Source organism: Tachypleus tridentatus, chromosome 6, assembly GCF_004210375.1.
Source record: "Tachypleus tridentatus isolate NWPU-2018 chromosome 6, ASM421037v1, whole genome shotgun sequence".
Lineage (NCBI taxonomy): Eukaryota > Metazoa > Arthropoda > Merostomata > Xiphosura > Limulidae > Tachypleus > Tachypleus tridentatus.
The window spans coordinates 152,387,005-152,407,428 of record NC_134830.1 but is presented as its reverse complement, the minus strand read 5'-3'; the positions used below and the strand labels follow the sequence as shown (position 1 = coordinate 152,407,428).

The window sequence follows — 20,424 nt, the reverse complement described above, 5'->3', positions numbered from 1 at the left end:
ATAAACAACTGTGGTATGTACTCAGTGGATAAGATAAACAACTGTGGAATGTATTCAGTAGATAAGATAAAAAACTGTGGTATATATTCTGTGGATAGGATAAACAACTGTGGTATGTATTCAGTGGATAAGATAAACAATTGTGGTATGTATTCAGTGGATAAGATAAACAACTGTGGTATGTACTCAGTGGATAAGATAAACAACTGTGGAATGTATTCAGTGGATAAGATAAACAACTGTGGTATGTACTCAGTGGATAAGATAAACAACTGTGGTATCTATTCAGTGGATAAGATAAACAACTGTGGAATTATTCAGTGGACAAGATAAACAACTGTGGTATGTATTCAGTGGATAAGATAAACAACTGTGGTATATACTCAGTGGATAAGATAAACAACTGTGGTATGTATTCAGTGGATAAGATAAACAACTGTGGTATGTATTCAGTGGATAAGATAAACAACTGTGGAATGTATTCAGTGGATAAGATAAACAACTGTGGTATGTACTCAGTGGATAAGATAAACAACTGTGGTATGTATTCAGTGGATAAGATAAACAACTGTGGTATGTACTCAGTAGATAAGGTACAAAAAACTGTGGTATATATTCTGTGGATAGGATAAACAACTGTGGTATGTACTCAGTGGATAAGATAAACAACTGTGATATGTATTCAGTGGATAAGATAAACAACTGTGGTATGTACTCAGTGGATAAGATAAACAACTGTGGTATATACTCAGTGGATAAGATAAACAACTGTGGTATGTATTCAGTGGATAAGATAAACAACTGTGGAATGTATTCAGTGAATAAGATAAACAACTGTGGTATGTACTCAGTGGATAAGATAAACAACTGTGGTATGTATTCAGTGGATAAGATAAACAACTGTGGTATGTATTCAGTGGATAAGATAAACAACTGTGGTATGTACTCAGTGGATAAGATAAACAACTGTGGTATGTATTCAGTGATAAGATAAACAACTGTGGTATGTACTCAGTAGATAAGGTACAAAACTGTGGTATATATTCTGTGGATAGGATAAACAACTGTGGTATGTACTCAGTGGATAAGATAAACAACTGTGGTATGTATTCAGTGGATAAGATAAACAACTGTGGTATGTATTCAGAGGATAAGATAAACAACTGTGGTATGTATTCAGTGGATAAGATAAACAATTGTGGTATATATTCAGTGGATAAGATAAACAACTGTGGTATGTACTCAGTGGATAAGATAAACAACTGTGGTATATACTCAGTGGATAAGATAAACAACTGTGGTATGTATTCAGTGGATAAGATAAACAACTGTGGTATGTATTCAGTGGATAAGATAAACAACTGTGGAATGTATTCAGTGGATAAGATAAACAACTGTGGTATGTACTCAGTGGATAAGATAAACAACTGTGGTATGTATTCAGTGGATAAGATAAACAACTGTGGTATGTACTCAGTAGATAAGGTACAAAACTGTGGTATATATTCTGTGGATAGGATAAACAACTGTGGTATGTACTCAGTGGATAAGATAAACAACTGTGATATGTATTCAGTGGATAAGATAAACAACTGTGGTATGTACTCAGTGGATAAGATAAACAACTGTGGTATATACTCAGTGGATAAGATAAACAACTGTGGTATGTATTCAGTGGATAAGATAAACAACTGTGGTATGTATTCAGTGGATAAGATAAACAACTGTGGAATGTATTCAGTGGATAAGATAAACAATTGTGGTATGTACTCAGTGGATAAGATAAACAACTGTGGTATGTATTCAGTGGATAAGATAAACAGCTGTGGTATGTACTCAGTGGATAAGATAAACAACTGTGGTATGTATTCAGTGGATAAGATAAACAACTGTGGTATGTATTCAGTGGATAAGATAAACAGCTGTGGTATGTACTCAGTGAATAAGATAAACAACTGTGGTATGTATTCAGTGGATAAGATAAACAACTGTGGAATGTATTCAGTGGATAAGATAAACAACTGTGGAATGTATTCAGTGGATAAGATAAACAACTGTGGTATGTACTCAGTAGATAAGATAAAAAAACTGTGGTATATATTCTGTGGATAGGATAAACAACTGTGGTATGTATTCAGTGGATAAGATAAACAATTGTGGTATGTATTCAGTGGATAAGATAAACAACTGTGGTATGTACTCAGTGGATAAGATAAACAACTGTGGAATGTATTCAGTGGATAAGATAAACAACTGTGGTATGTACTCAGTGGATAAGATAAACAACTGTGGTATCTATTCAGTGGATAAGATAAACAACTGTGGTATGTATTCAGTGGATAAGATAAACAACTGTGGTATGTATTCAGTGGATAAGATAAACAACTGTGGAATGTATTCAGTGGATAAGATAAACAACTGTGGTATGTACTCAGTGGATAAGATAAACAACTGTGGTATGTATTCAGTGGATAAGATAAACAACTGTGGTATGTACTCAGTAGATAAGGTACAAAACTGTGGTATATATTCTGTGGATAGGATAAACAACTGTGGTATGTACTCAGTGGATAAGATAAACAACTGTGATATGTATTCAGTGGATAAGATAAACAACTGTGGTATGTACTCAGTGGATAAGATAAACAACTGTGGTATATACTCAGTGGATAAGATAAACAACTGTGGTATGTATTCAGTGGATAAGATAAACAACTGTGGAATGTATTCAGTGAATAAGATAAACAACTGTGGTATGTACTCAGTGGATAAGATAAACAACTGTGGTATGTATTCAGTGGATAAGATAAACAACTGTGGTATGTATTCAGTGGATAAGATAAACAACTGTGGTATGTACTCAGTGGATAAGATAAACAACTGTGGTATGTATTCAGTGATAAGATAAACAACTGTGGTATGTACTCAGTAGATAAGGTACAAAACTGTGGTATATATTCTGTGGATAGGATAAACAACTGTGGTATGTACTCAGTGGATAAGATAAACAACTGTGGTATGTATTCAGTGGATAAGATAAACAACTGTGGTATGTATTCAGAGGATAAGATAAACAACTGTGGTATGTATTCAGTGGATAAGATAAACAATTGTGGTATATATTCAGTGGATAAGATAAACAACTGTGGTATGTACTCAGTGGATAAGATAAACAACTGTGGTATATACTCAGTGGATAAGATAAACAACTGTGGTATGTATTCAGTGGATAAGATAAACAACTGTGGTATGTATTCAGTGGATAAGATAAACAACTGTGGAATGTATTCAGTGGATAAGATAAACAACTGTGGTATGTACTCAGTGGATAAGATAAACAGCTGTGGTATGTACTCAGTGGATAAGATAAACAACTGTGGTATGTATTCAGTGGATAAGATAAACAACTGTGGTATGTATTCAGTGGATAAGATAAACAGCTGTGGTATGTACTCAGTGGATAAGATAAACAACTGTGGTATGTATTCAGTGGATAAGATAAACAACTGTGGAATGTATTCAGTGGATAAGATAAACAACTGTGGAATGTATTCAGTGGATAAGATAAACAACTGTGGTATGTACTCAGTAGATAAGATAAAAAACTGTGGTATATATTCTGTGGATAGGATAAACAACTGTGGTATGTATTCAGTGGATAAGATAAACAATTGTGGTATGTATTCAGTGGATAAGATAAACAACTGTGGTATGTACTCAGTGGATAAGATAAACAACTGTGGAATGTATTCAGTGGATAAGATAAACAACTGTGGTATGTACTCAGTGGATAAGATAAACAACTGTGGTATCTATTCAGTGGATAAGATAAACAACTGTGGAATTATTCAGTGGACAAGATAAACAACTGTGGTATGTATTCAGTGGATAAGATAAACAACTGTGGTATGTATTCAGTGGATAAGATAAACAATTGTGGTATATATTCAGTGGATAAGATAAACAACTGTGGTATGTACTCAGTGGATAAGATAAACAACTGTGGTATATACTCAGTGGATAAGATAAACAACTGTGGTATGTATTCAGTGGATAAGATAAACAACTGTGGTATGTATTCAGTGGATAAGATAAACAACTGTGGAATGTATTCAGTGGATAAGATAAACAACTGTGGTATGTACTCAGTGGATAAGATAAACAACTGTGGTATGTATTCAGTGGATAAGATAAACAACTGTGGTATGTACTCAGTAGATAAGGTACAAAACTGTGGTATATATTCTGTGGATAGGATAAACAACTGTGGTATGTACTCAGTGGATAAGATAAACAACTGTGATATGTATTCAGTGGATAAGATAAACAACTGTGGTATGTACTCAGTGGATAAGATAAACAACTGTGGTATATACTCAGTGGATAAAATAAACAACTGTGGTATGTATTCAGTGGATAAGATAAACAACTGTGGAATGTATTCAGTGAATAAGATAAACAACTGTGGTATGTACTCAGTGGATAAGATAAACAACTGTGGTATGTATTCAGTGGATAAGATAAACAACTGTGGTATGTATTCAGTGGATAAGATAAACAACTGTGGTATGTACTCAGTGGATAAGATAAACAACTGTGGTATGTATTCAGTGATAAGATAAACAACTGTGGTATGTACTCAGTAGATAAGGTACAAAACTGTGGTATATATTCTGTGGATAGGATAAACAACTGTGGTATGTACTCAGTGGATAAGATAAACAACTGTGGTATGTATTCAGTGGATAAGATAAACAACTGTGGTATGTATTCAGAGGATAAGATAAACAACTGTGGTATGTATTCAGTGGATAAGATAAACAATTGTGGTATATATTCAGTGGATAAGATAAACAACTGTGGTATGTACTCAGTGGATAAGATAAACAACTGTGGTATATACTCAGTGGATAAGATAAACAACTGTGGTATGTATTCAGTGGATAAGATAAACAACTGTGGTATGTATTCAGTGGATAAGATAAACAACTGTGGAATGTATTCAGTGGATAAGATAAACAACTGTGGTATGTACTCAGTGGATAAGATAAACAACTGTGGTATGTATTCAGTGGATAAGATAAACAACTGTGGTATGTACTCAGTAGATAAGGTACAAAACTGTGGTATATATTCTGTGGATAGGATAAACAACTGTGGTATGTACTCAGTGGATAAGATAAACAACTGTGATATGTATTCAGTGGATAAGATAAACAACTGTGGTATGTACTCAGTGGATAAGATAAACAACTGTGGTATATACTCAGTGGATAAGATAAACAACTGTGGTATGTATTCAGTGGATAAGATAAACAACTGTGGTATGTATTCAGTGGATAAGATAAACAACTGTGGAATGTATTCAGTGGATAAGATAAACAACTGTGGTATGTACTCAGTGGATAAGATAAACAACTGTGGTATGTATTCAGTGGATAAGATAAACAACTGTGGTATGTACTCAGTAGATAAGGTACAAAACTGTGGTATATATTCTGTGGATAGGATAAACAACTGTGGTATGTACTCAGTGGATAAGATAAACAACTGTGGTATGTATTCAGTGGATAAGATAAACAACTGTGGTATGTATTCAGAGGATAAGATAAACAACTGTGGTATGTATTCAGTGGATCAGTTAAACAACTGTGGTATATATTCAGTGGATAAGATAAACAACTGTGGTATGTACTCAGTAGATAAGATAAAAAACTGTGGTATATATTCAGTGGATAAGATAAACAACTGTGGTATGTACTCAGTGGATAAGATAAACAACTGTGGTATGTATTCAGTGGATAAGATAAACAACTGTGGTATGTACTCAGTGGATAAGATAAACAACTGTGGTATGTACTCAGTGGATAAGATAAACAACTGTGGTATGTACTCAGTGGATAAGATAAACAACTGTGGTATGTATTCAGTGGATAAGATAAACAACTGTGTTATGTATTCAGTGGATAAGATAAACAACTGTGGTATATATTGAGTGGATAAGATAAACAACTGTGGTATGTACTCAATGGATAAGGCTCCGTTTCTTTCACTACAACAAAATATTCTAATCCGATCTACGAAATAGTTGAGTCTGGCCTAGTCTAGTGATTAGGGGCATTCGCCTCACAAGTTATGGGTCGTGGGTTCGAATCCCGTCACCAACTATTCTCGCCTCTTCAGCCATAGAGAGCGTTATAGCCCTACGATCAATCCCATGGGTGACGTAAGGAACTAGTACAGATAGCCCTCGTGTAACTTTGGGTGAAATTCAACAAACGAACAAACACGAAATAGTTGTTTCACGAACCACGTATGGACGAAGATGTTCATATCAACCACAAACAGCTGCCACTGCTACTCGTGTATCTTTCCCGCCAACTAATCTCAAGGTTTGCTCACAGTTACAAAGTTTTCAACAAACCCGCATCGATTCAGGAAGCCCTATATGAAGTACGGTTGACTTATTTATCTTCAAGCAGCGCGAGCTCACCAGGCAGTCCACTCTCACTGGCAGATACACGAGGGCACGTGGTCTTGTTTCTTCCTCCATGAGACTTGTGTTGTTGTATGTGATTCACGTGGTCGTAGCTACAGCAGAAGGTAATTTAACTAGTGTTTTTATCTCATTTAGAAAATATTTTATTTTTCCTAGAAAAGTTTTTTCGTAAGAAATTTATTTTATTTGTCTGTAATTTTGAGCTACGGTTACAGAGACGTTAGGAGACCAGAGTTACCAGAATTAGGTTAGTTTGGTGAAAACGTTTAAGAAATGAATCCAGATTTGCTATAATTTTTTTATTTTAAAATCCCCATGTTTCAAAGCAAAGCCACATTGACTATACGCTGAGTGCACTGAGGGGAATCGGACCCCGGATTTTAGCGTTGAAGTGCGTAAAACTTTCCGCTTTCCCAGGCGGGGTGGGGATAAATAAAATATAAGATTATTAGAAACTGAACGTAATTCAGCCGTAGTAGATTAGTTAAGGACTGGTGTGAATACATAACGGTGAATAAAAACAGAGGGTTGTTAAAAGTATGGTTCAGTAACTGAGATTTAAGGTTAAAACACAGAAACGTTGGGTACATAGGTAACTGATGGATCAAGGTGATTTCATAATAAGACAGAAATAGAAACAAAACAGTGATTGAAGGAAAAAAACACAACGAGAATGATGCCGTAACTAGTATGTGTGTTTTATTAATGCAAAGCCACATCTGGCTATCTGCTGGGTACACCGCGGGAATCGAACCCTGATTTTAGCATTTTAAATTGTAAACTTACCGCTGTATAGCGGGGACAACCGTAAATAGAAGTTTTGTTTTGAATTTCGCGCAAAGCTACTCGAGGGCTATCTGCGCTAACCGTTCCTAATTTAGCAGTGTAAGACTAGAGGGAAGGCAGCTAGTTATCACCACCCACCGCCAACTCTTGGGTTCCTCTTTAACAACGAATAGTGGGATTGTATATCACACCGTAACGTTCCCATGGCTGAAAGGACGAGCATGTTTGGTGTGACGGGGATTCGAACACGCGAACCTCAGATTACGAATCAAGCGCACTAACCACCTGGCCATGCCGGGGCCCAAACAGAATGGGAATGTAGTTAGGATTACTATATAAAGAAGTTGTTCTTGTTTTGAATTAAGCACAAAGCTACAGAATGTGCTATCTGTGCTTTGTCCACCACGGGTATCGAAACCGGATTTTAGCGTTATAAGTCCACAGACATACCGCTGAGCCACTTTGGGGGACAGATAAAGAAGAAAAAGAAACAATCAAATATATATATATATATGTATATATATATACACACAGCAAAGACAGAATAATCAAAATAGGACTGATTGAAAGAGAGGTGAAAATGATTTGATAAAGAGACGAACAGCGAGTTAAACACAAACAAAATAACTGTTTGTCGTAAGCCTACTGAACTATTTAAACAAACCAACTATAGGCATTTATGTAAAAGTGTTGTCAGTTCCCGACTTTTACTTAAAGCTTTATGCACGAGCTGAGCATGCTTTTCACGTAAACGTGGAACCTGTGGAGATGTGCACGAGCACGACGTCGTTGCCTGATTTACCTAACGCACGCGACAGTTGGTTACGGCTGTCTAACTGAGTTTAAAACAATTCACTTACATGACTGATGTGCTTTGTTACCCATCACTGCTTATTTCTCAAGTAGAAGACAACGTACAAATAACGTGATATACGTTGTCTTTCTAACAGAGCAAAAGCGTTTGATAAATCTCTTCATGATATATTTATTGCTATACTATCAAGCTTACTCTGGCTAAGTTCCGGACAAGTTTTGCTTCCAGTGTTAGATTCCTGGTGTTCTTTCGGTGACACAGTAAAAAAACAGATATATTTTTAAAAGGTAAATAAAACAATAAATTTGTCTCGTGGGGTAATTCATTTTACTTTCAAAATAACTTTACAATAGGAATCACTACAATATTCTAACCAAATGGTTTTGTAGAATAAGGATCTCTGTTACTTTCTAACTATATGTTTGTGTAGAATAGGAATCCTTGTCACCTTCTAACTATATGTTTGTGTTGAATAGGAATCTTTGTCACCTTCTAATTATATGTTTGTGTAGAATAGAACCTTGTCACCTTCTAACTATATGTTTGTGTAGAATAGAACCTTGTCACCTTCTAACTATATGTTTGTGTAGAATAGGAACCTTGTCACCTTCTAACTATATGTTTGTGTAGAATAGAACCTTGTTACCTTCTAACTATATGTTTGTGTAGAATAGGAATCCTTGTTACCTTCTAACTATATGTTTGTGTAGAATAGGAACCTTGTTACCTTCTAACTATATGTTTGTGTAGAATAGGAATCCTTGTCACCTTCTAACTATATGTTTGTGTAGAATAGGAATCCTTGTTACCTTCTAACTATATGTTTGTGTAGAATAGGAATCCTTGTCACCTTCTAACTATATGTTTGTGTAGAATAGGAATCCTTGTCACCTTCTAACTATATGTTTGTGTAGAATAGGAATCCTTGTCACCTTCTAACCATATGTTTGTATAGAATAGGAATCCTTGTCACCTTCTAACTATATGTTTTGTAGAATAGGAATCCTTGTTACCTTCTAACTATATGTTTGTGTAGAATAGGAACCTTGTTACCTTCTAACCATATGTTTGTGTAGAATAGAATCCTTGTCACCTTCTAACTATATGTTTGTGTAGAATAGGAATCCTTGTCACCCTCTAACTATATGTTTGTATAGAATAGGAATCCTTGTCACCTTCTAACTATATGTTTTGTAGAATAGGAATCCTTGTTACCTTCTAACTATATGTTTGTGTAGAATAGGAATCCTTGTTACCTTCTAACTATATGTTTGTGTAGAATAGGAATCCTTGTCACCTTCTAACTATATGTTTGTGTAGAATAAGAATCCTTGTCACCTTCTAACTATATGTTTGTGTAGAATAGGAACCTTGTTACCTTCTAACTATATTTTTTGTGTAGAATAGGAATCCTTGTTACCTTCTAACTATATGTTTGTGTAGAATAGGAATCCTTGTCACCTTCTAACTATATGTTTGTATAGAATAGGAATCCTTGTCACCTTCTAACTATATGTTTTGTAGAATAGGAATCCTTGTTACCTTCTAACTATATGTTTGTGTAGAATAGGAATCCTTGTTACCTTCTAACTATATTTTGTGTAGAATAGGAATCCTTGTTACCTTCTAACTATATGTTAGTGTAGAATAGGAATCCTTGTTACCTTCTAACTATATGTTTGTGTAGAATAGGAATCCGTGTCACCTTCTAACTATATGTTTGTGTAGAATAGGAATCCTTGTCACCTTCTAACTATATGTTTGTGTAGAATAGGAATCCTTGTCACCTTCTAACTGTATGTTTGTGTTGAATAGGAATCTTTGTCACCTTCTAACTATATGTTTGTGTAGAATAGGAACCTTGTCACCTTCTAACTATATGTTTGTGTAGAATAGGAATCCTTGTCACCTTCTAACTATATGTTTGTGTAGAATAGAATCCTTGTCACCTTCTAACCATACGTTTGTGTAGAATAGAATCCTTGTCACCTTCTAACTATATCTTTGTGTAGAATAGGAATCCTTGTTACCTTCTAACTATATGCTTGTGTAGAATAGGAATCCTTGTTACCTTCTAACTATATGTTTGTGTAGAATAGGAACCTTGTTACCTTCTAACTATATGTTTGTGTAGAATAGAATCCTTGTCACCTTCTAACTATATGTTTGTGTAGAATAGGAATCCTTGTCACCTTCTAACTATATGTTTGTGTAGAATAGGAATCCTTGTCACCTTCTAACTATATGTTTGTGTAGAATAGGAATCCTTGTTACCTTCTAACTATATATTTGTGTAGAATAGGAATCCTGTTAGTTTCTAAATGTTTTTGTACGATTCTTTACATGTATATTAATCTTTGCTATACCAGAGAATTACTTTGAGGACTAAAATAGTCTGAAGAATTGAACGTAAAGTATCCAAGGGCTTGTTGATTCATAGAAATTGTAATGGAATATATGATATCTATTATCTTCTTCATTGAAACCCTAATTATAATGTCACACGCCTACGTACAAGATACCAGGTAGTCTGTATTCTGCCATAGCTTTAAGTGTCCAATCTCCGATTCATAATAAAGATATAAAAACTGAAACCTATATGATTCTGTTGTCAAGGTAACACGGGACTGACTGATATGTTCAAAGGTTACGCGAGTCTATTAGCTATAAAGATTGAGAAAAGGTATTGAAGTCTTACGATTCCTAACAGTTACTAACTCAAAAGAAAGTATTTTCTATACAAAATAGGTTTCAGCCGCCATTTTGGTTATAAAAAACACTCTTACTTCGACACTTCTGGGCCCGACATGGCTAGGTGGTTAAGGCACTCGATTCCTAATTGGAGGGTCGCGGTTTCGAATCCCCGTCACACCAAACATGCTCGCCCTTTGAGCCGTGGTGGCGTTATAATGTGAATATCAGTCCCAATATTCGTTGGTGAAAGCGTAGCTCAAGAGTTGGCGGTGGGTGGTGATGTTTTCCCTATAGTTTTACACTGATAAGTTAGGAACGGCTAGCGCAGATAGCTGTCGTGTAGTTTTGCGCGAATTAAAAAAACAAACAATCAATTAGTGCGATAAAGTATGTGAAGAGGTGTGGCTAGAGAGAGAGCCAACTAATCAGTGAAATATGTACCGTGTGTAAGAAGGTGACAAATGTTAAGTACTCTAATATCAGACTGGTGTCCGTTTGGAATAGTTTATCGAAGAATACACATGTAAAAAGAGTATGCAACATACTGTAAGCTCAAGAGTTTAAAACTAAAGTTCTTTGCAACATAACGCAACCTTTTCTATGCTTTGCATATTTGTCAAAATTATCTGTCGTTCTAATGTTTTCTAAATGATGTATGATATTAGAATTTTCTGTCCTCTTGTTCAATGATCTTGGATACTTTATTTGCAATATTTGATTCGCTTTCTTTTGGTCTTTTTACTCGTAACGTAGACGCTTTATAACAACTCTCAAGTTCAAGTAGGAATTCTTCTTGAACCAATAAGAACTTCTTAGAGAATCCTCGAAATATTTGAAAACAATAATAAGTTTATTTCTCATTATTTCTGAACGTTACGTCTTCTCAATGAATAGAAAGTTTCTTGCTCGTGGCAATATGCACTTACCAAGTAAACAGAATCTAATGAAAACATGTTTCAGAGCTTTCAATGTTAATGAATATTCCAAATAACCTTCTGTGTTTCAAGTGGACCAGTTGAATAGTTTATTATGGATATGAAGGTTCGTATCGAATTTACTAAGCAGAATAATTGTTTTTTACACTCATCTCTATAAATAAAACAGAATTGTCTCTCTGACTGGTATCTCAAGTTGTCCTGATCAATCTAGTTGATGTAACTTATTAGATGAACTCAGATAATTAGAACCCCGAATGTCGAGTTTAATCGGTTAAATAGTTGGACGAAAGATTCGTATTTGAGCCATCTCAGATTTACTGTCTTACTTCTACAGACGAGGACTCGAGAGATCAAGGAAACTCGTGTCCAAAACATATGAAGACGACGCCAAACTAAAGTGATCTTTAATTTTAATAGTAACCTTTCCATCGGACGAGCTTCTCTTATGCTAGGCTCAAAATGCTATACGCGGCGTCCCCCGCCCGCCATGTATAGCATTACTTTTTAAGACCGATATTACCAGATACCTTTGTTAATATATAAATTAATTTTGTTTTTGTTTGCATATGCACACACACACGCACGCACGCACGTGCTTGTGACATGAAGTTAGTACAAGCAGGTCTTTTAGTGGGTCAGCGACAAGTTTAAAATTACAACACTAAAATCCAGAGTTTGATTCCCACGTTGAACAGAGCGCAGATAGTCTATTGTGTGGCTCTGCTCTAAATGAAACAAGTATAAATAGAGCACTGAAGTCGAGGGGTCCCTTGGTACTTAAAATATTTTAGGTTCGGGCCCATAGGAGCAGGAATTTTCAACATTTCAGTTTGACATCAACTGCGGTTTTCTATTCCAATTTTTCAAGAGACCAACTGGAAATTCAGGGCCTCGAGTTCCAATTAGTGAGTTCATGTCACGAGTTTTAAAACAGTTTAAACTGTCGCTTACTACAATAATAATAGTAACAAATGCTCGTTAAAACTGTTGCCTAGTACAGTAATTAAAAATTAGTTGTTAAACTGTTGCTTAGTGCAGTAATTAAAAATAGTTGTTAAACTGTTGCTTAATGCAGTAAGTAAAATAGTTGTTAAACTGTTTCTTAGTGCAGTAGTTAAAAATTAGTTGTTAAACTGTTGCTTAGTGCAGTAATTAAAAATTAGTTGTTAAACTCTTGCTGAGTGCAATAATTAAAAATAGTTGTTAAACTGTTGCTTAATGCAGTAATTAAAATAGTTGTTAAACTGTTGCTTAATGCAGTAATTAAAAATTAGTTGTTAAACTCTTGCTTAATGCAGTAATGAAAAATTAGTTGTTAAACTCTTGCTGAGTGCAGTAATTAAAATAGTTGTTAAACTCTTGCTGAGTGCAATAATTAAAATAGTTGTTAAACTGTTGCTTAATGCAGTAATTAAAATTAGTTGTTAAACTGTTGCTTAATGCAGTAATTAAAAATAGTTGTTAAACTGTTGCTTAATGCAGTAATTAAAATAGTTGTTAAACTGTCGCTTAATGCAGTAATTAAAATAGTTGTTAAACTGTTGCTTAGTGCAGTAATTAAAAATTAGTTGTTAAACTCTTGCTGAGTGCAGTAATTAAAAATAGTTGTTAAACTCTTGCTGAGTGCAATAATTAAAATAGTTGTTAAACTCTTGCTGAGTGCAGTAATTAAAAATAGTTGTTAAACTGTTGCTTAATGCAGTAATTAAAATAGTTGTTAAACTGTCGCTTAATGCAGTAATTAAAATAGTTGTTAAACTGTTGCTTAGTGCAGTAATTAAAATTAGTTGTTAAACTCTTGCTGAGTGCAGTAATTAAAATAGTTGTTAAACTCTTGCTGAGTGCAATAATTAAAATAGTTGTTAAACTGTTGCTTAATGCAGTAATTAAAATAGTTGTTAAACTGTTGCTTAATGCAGTAATTAAAATAGTTGTTAAACTGTTGCTTAGTGCAGTAATTAAAATTAGTTGTTAAACTGTTGCTAAGTGCAGTAATTAAAATAAGTTGTTAAACTGTTGTTTAGTGCAGTAATTAAAATTAGTTGTTAAACTGTTGTTTAGTGCAGTAATTAAAAATTAGTTGTTAAACTGTTGCTTAATGTAGTAATTAAAAATTAGTTGTTAAACTGTTGCTTAGTGCAGTAATTAAAAATAGTTGTTAAACTGTTGCTTAATGCAGTAATTAAAAATAGTTGTTAAACTGTTGCTTAATGCAGTAATTAAAAATAGTTGTTAAACTGTCGCTTAATGCAGTAATTAAAATAGTTGTTAAACTGTTGCTTAGTGCAGTAATTAAAAATTAGTTGTTAAACTCTTGCTGAGTGCAGTAATTAAAAATAGTTGTTAAACTCTTGCTGAGTGCAATAATTAAAAATAGTTGTTAAACTCTTGCTGAGTGCAGTAATTAAAAATAGTTGTTAAACTGTTGCTTAATGCAGTAATTAAAAATAGTTGTTAAACTGTCGCTTAATGCAGTAATTAAAATAGTTGTTAAACTGTTGCTTAGTGCAGTAATTAAAAATTAGTTGTTAAACTCTTGCTGAGTGCAGTAATTAAAAATAGTTGTTAAACTCTTGCTGAGTGCAATAATTAAAAATAGTTGTTAAACTGTTGCTTAATGCAGTAATTAAAAATAGTTGTTAAACTGTTGCTTAATGCAGTAATTAAAATAGTTGTTAAACTGTTGCTTAATGCAGTAATTAAAAATTAGTTGTTAAACTCTTGCTTAATGCAGTAATTAAAAATAGTTGTTAAACTCTTGCTGAGTGCAATAATTAAAATAGTTGTTAAACTGTTGCTTAATGCAGTAATTAAAAATTAGTTGTTAAACTGTTGTTTAGTGTAGTAATTAAAAATTAGTTGTTAAACTGTTGCTTAGTGCAGTAATTAAAAATAGTTGTTAAACTGTTGCTTAATGCAGTAATTAAAAATAGTTGTTAAACTGTCGCTTAATGCAGTAATTAAAATAGTTGTTAAACTGTTGCTTAGTGCAGTAATTAAAAATTAGTTGTTAAACTGTTGCTAAGTGCAGTAATTAAAAATAAGTTGTTAAACTGTTGTTTAGTGCAGTAATTAAAAATTAGTTGTTAAACTGTTGTTTAGTGCAGTAATTAAAAATTAGTTGTTAAACTGTTGCTTAATGTAGTAATTAAAAATTAGTTGTTAAACTGTTGTTTAGTGTAGTAATTAAAAATTAGTTGTTAAACTGTTGCTTAGTGCAGTAATTAAAAATTAGTTGTTAAACTGTTGCTTAGTGCAGTAATTAAAAGATAGTTGTTAAACTGTTGCTGAGTGAATTAATTAAAAAATAGTTGGTAAACTGTTGCTGAGTGCATTAATTAAAAATTAGTTGTTAAACTGTTGCTTAATGTAGTAATTAAAAATTAGTTGTTAAACTGTTGTTTAGTGTAGTAATTAAAAATTAGTTGTTAAACTGTTGCTTAGTGCAGTAATTAAAAATTAGTTGTTAAACTGTTGCTGAGTGCAGTAATTAAAACACTCGCTACGACTTGTAAGGCATATATTTTTTTTGATTTTCGTCATGACTAGAAACTGACAGAATAATCCCCTTTTATTTCCAACTGACCACAGGGCAACACTAGAGGGTGGATCAGGGTTCGTCCCCTGAAATTTCGTTGATCCCCCCAATCAAATGTTGCCCATTGATATAATTAATTAGTTAATGTAATTTTAATTTTGACCGCATGATAAGTCTCTTTGCCTCTGCCTCCCCAGTGAAGAACAGCTGAAGCCGGGATTATATACTAGACATTCTAACAAGAAGACCCAGGATCGAATTATGACCTCTACTAACACAGAACTTTCATGAAGACGGCAGCAGATTAGCAGCCTAAACATAGAATATCAAACCGGTTAATATCTTGTTACCAGACTTTAACACCGATTAGAACGTATACCTCCGTCGCGCAGCGTTCAATCATATTCAACCCTAAATAAACGAAAATGTGTCCGTATATGCGTATTTATCAACGGGCACGGACCACTTTAGGTGGACTATTGTAAAATAATATCCTTCATAAGTTTTATTTATCAACGTCCGATAATTTTTTATTGTAATAGTGTGAATGGGTTTTTTTTAGTGACTTTGATCTTTGATCTCAACCCTTCAAACACTTCTAAGTTTAGTCATAGGCCAGATGTTTGCTAATTTTCATGAAAATCCATTCAACTGTTATAGAAAAATTTTGCTCACAAACTCACACAGAAGTGTCATATATTTGTTTGTTTTTGAATTTCGCGCAAAGCTACACAAGGGCTATCTGTGCTATCCGTCCCTAATTTTGCAGTGTAAAACTAGAGGGAAGGCAGCTAGTCGTCACCACCCACCGTCAACTCTTGGGGTACTCTTTTACCAACGTTTAGTGGGATTGACCGTCACATAATAATGCCCCCACGGCTGAAAGTAGGAGCATGGTTGGTGTGACGGGGATTCGAACCCGCGACCCTTATATTACGGGTCAAGTGCCTTATTCACCTAGCCATGCCGGGGCCTCGCGTTAATAGGGCCAGTCTTTCAAATTGAATAAACTGCTTTGAAATGTCTGTGGGTTTTAATGTTTCTACACTACTGGTATCATTTTGTATAACCATGATAATGTTAGAAAACATAAAGTTCATTTTATAAAAGTAAAGCATGCTGCGTCAATATTCCAAAAGTAAACATTTCATCCAAAACTTCCAACAATTTAAGATCACAACTAAGAAACGGTGTTTTCAGAATAATACAAACAATTAAAACTAAACTTCTGGAAATAGAAAATACAGTAAATCAAGTCGAAACAATTGGAAGAAAACAGAAAGATACAGTTTGCTCCTGCAGTCTGTGTGAAGTATCAGAGTTAACTCCTTGACCTGTTTTCTATACTGTCTGTCTTCACACCGTCATGAGTTACGTCGTTTATTGTTGTGTATATATTGTGTTGTTATCTGTACTGACTGTCTTCACACCGTCATGAATTACGTCGTTTATTGTTGTGTAAATATTGTGTTGTTTTCTATATTGACTGTCTTCACACCGTCATGAGTTACGTCGTTTATTGTTGTGTAAATATTGTGTTGTTTTCTATACTGACTGTCTTCACACCGTCAAGAGTTACGTCGTTTAGTGTTGTGTAATTGTTTTGTTGTTTTCTATACTGACTGTCTTCACACCGTCATAAGTTACGTCGTTTATTGTTGTGTAAATATTGTGTTGTTTTCTATACTGACTGTCTTCACACCGTTATGAGTTACGTCGTTTATTGTTGTGTATATATTGTGTTGTTATCTGTACTGACTGTCTTCACACCGTCATGAATTACGTCGTTCATTGTTGTGTAAATATTGTGTTGTTTTCTATATTGACTGTCTTCACACCGTCATGAGTTACGTCGTTTATTGTTGTGTAAATATTGTGTTGTTTTCTATACTGACTGTCTTCACACCGTCAAGAGTTACGTCGTTTATTGTTGTGTAAATATTGTGTTGTTTTCTATACTGACTGTCTTCACACCGTCCAGAGTTACGTCGTTTATTGTTGTGTAAATATTGTGTTGTTTTCTATACTGACTGTCTTCACACCGTCATGAATTACGTCGTTTAGTGTTGTGTAACTATTGTGTTGTTTTCTATACTGACTGTCTTCACACCATCATGAGTTACGTCGTTTATTGCTGTGTAATTATTGTGTTGTTTTCTATACTGACTGTCTTCACACCGTCATGAGTTACGTCGTTTAGTGTTGTGTAATTGTTTTGTTGTTTTCTATACTGACTGTCTTCACACCGTCATAAGTTACGTCGTTTATTGTTGTGTAAATATTGTGTTGTTTTCTATACTGACTGTCTTCACACCGTTATGAGTTACGTCGTTTATTGTTGTGTAATAATTGTGTTGAATTTTACTGACTGTCTTTAAACTGTCATGAATTACGTCGTTTATTGTTGTGTAAATATTGTGTTGTTTTCTGTACTGACTGTCTTCACACCGTCATGAGTTACGTCGTTTAGTGTTGTGAAATTGTTTTGTTGTTTTCTACACTTACTGTGTATACACCATCATGAGTTATGTCGTTTATTGTTGTGTAAAAATTGTGTTGATTTCTATACTGACTGTCTATACTTGCGTAGGTTGTTGTTGTGTAATTATTGGTTTCTTCTGTATTGTGACTGTCTCTGCATCGTTATCAGTTACGTAGTTTATTGTTGTGTAACCATTGTGTTGTTTTATATACTCACTGTCTCTATACGGTCGTCGGTTACGTCGTTTATTGATGTTTAATTATTGTGTTGTTATCTCTAGTGACTGTCTCTACAAAGTCATGAAATACGTAGTCCATTCTTGTGTAATTATTGTGTTTTTATCTATACTTACTGTCTCTACCCCGTCATGAGTAACGTAGTTTATTGTTCTGTAATTGTTTTGTTGTTTTCTATACTGACTGTCTTTTCATCGTCATAAGTTACTTAGTTTATTGTTGTGTAATTGTTTTGTTGTTTTCTATACTGACTGTCTTTACATCGTCATAAGTTACTTAGTTTATTGTTGTGTAATTGTTTTGTCGTTTTCTATACTGACTGTCTTTACATCGTCATAAGTTACTTAATTTATTGTTGTTTTCTATACTGACTGTCTTTACATCGTCATAAGTTACTTAGTTTATTGTTGTGTAATTGTTTTGTTGTTTTCTATACTGACTGTTTTTACATCGTCATAAGTTACTTAGTTTATTGTTGTGTAATTGTTTTGTTGTTTTCTATACTGACTGTCTTTACATCGTCATAAGTTACTCAGTTTATTGTTGTGTAATTGTTTTGTTGTTTTCTATACTGACTGTCTTTACATCGTCATAAGTTACTTAGTTTATTGTTGTGTAATTGTTTTGTTGTTTTCTATACTGACTGTCTTTACATCGTCATGAGTTACGTCGTTTATTGTTGTGTAAATATTGTGTTGTTTTCTATATTGACTGTCTTCACACCGTCATGAGTTACGTCGTTTATTGTTGTGTAAATATTGTGTTGTTTTCTATACTGACTGTCTTCACACCGTCCAGAGTTACGTCGTTTATTGCTGTGTAATTATTGTGTTGTTTTCTATACTGACTGTCTTCACACCGTCATGAGTTACGTCGTTTAGTGTTGTGTAATTGTTTTGTTGTTTTCTATACTGACTGTCTTCACACCGTCATAAGTTACGTCGTTTATTGTTGTGTAAATACTGTGTTGTTTTCTATACTGACTGTCTTCACACCGTTATGAGTTACGTCGTTTATTGTTGTGTAATAATTGTGTTGAATTTTACTGACTGTCTTTAAACTGTCATGAATTACGTCGTTTATTGTTGTGTAAATATTGTGTTGTTTTCTGTACTGACTGTCTTCACACCGTCATGAGTTACGTCGTTTAGTGTTGTGTAATTGTTTTGTTGTTTTCTACACTTACTGTGTATACACCATCATGAGTTATGTAGTTTATTGTTGTGTAATTATTGCGTTGTTTTCTATACTTAGTGTCTCTACACGTCCATGAGTTACGCAGTTTATTTTATGTAATTATTATGGTGTGTTCTATACTGACTGTCTCTTCACCATCATGAGTTATGTCGTTTACTGTTGTGTAAAAATTGTGTTGATTTCTATACTGACTGTCTATACTTGCGTAGGTTGTTGTTGTGTAATTATTGGTTTCTTCTGTATTGTGACTGTCTCTGCATCGTTATCAGTTACGTAGTTTATTGTTGTGTAACCATTGTGTTGTTTTATATACTCACTGTCTCTATACGGTCATCGGTTACGTCGTTTATTGATGTTTAATTATTGTGTTGTTTTCTACTGTCTCTAGTCTGAGACTAGTCTTGTGTAATTATTGTGTTTTTTATCTATACTTACTGTCTCTACCCCGTCATGAGTAACGTAGTTTATTGTTGTGTAATTGTTTTGTTGTTTTCTATACTGACTGTCTTTACATCGTCATAAGTTACTTAGTTTATTGTTGTGTAATTGTTTTGTTGTTTTCTATACTGACTGTCTTTACATCGTCATAAGTTACTTAGTTTATTGTTGTGTATAATTATTGTGTTTTCTATACTGACTGTCTTTACATCGTCATAAGTTACTTAATTTATTGTTGTGTTTTTTCTATACTGACTGTCTTTACATCGTCATAAGTTACTTAGTTTATTGTTGTGTAATTGTTTTGTTGTTTTCTATACTGACTGTCTTTACATCGTCATAAGTTACTTAGTTTATTGTTGTGTAATTGTTTTGTTGTTTTCTATACTGACTGTCTTTACATCGTCATAAGTTACTTAGTTTATTGTTGTGTAATTGTTTTGTTGTTTTCTATACTGACTGTCTTTACATCGTCATAAGTTACTTAGTTTATTGTTGTGTAATTGTTTTGTTGTTTTCTATACTGACTGTCTTTACATCGTCATAAGTTACTTAGTTTATTGTTGTGTAATTGTTTTGTTGTTTTCTATACTGACTGTCTTTACATCGTCATAAGTTACTTAGTTTATTGTTGTGTAATTGTTTTGTTGTTTTCTATACTGACTGTCTTTACATCGTCATAAGTTACTTAGTTTATTGTTGTGTAATTGTTTTGTTGTTTTCTATACTGACTGTTTTACATCGTCATAAGTTACTTAGTTTATTGTTGTGTAATTGTTTTGTTGTTTTCTATACTGACTGT

General features: G+C 33.8%; 1 protein-coding gene across 1 annotated transcript in view; it reads left to right on the top strand.

Annotated features, from left to right (window-relative positions):
- The first annotated feature begins 6,447 nt into the window (after positions 1-6,447).
- The window catches only part of LOC143254090 (uncharacterized), a 33,519-nt gene continuing 19,542 nt past the window's right edge, over positions 6,448-20,424 (top strand). Inside the window, exon 1 of the mRNA XM_076508846.1 lies at positions 6,448-6,603. Within this exon, the coding sequence (XP_076364961.1) occupies positions 6,552-6,603 (52 nt within the window). The 5' untranslated portion in view covers positions 6,448-6,551. The remainder of the gene's footprint in view (positions 6,604-20,424) is intronic.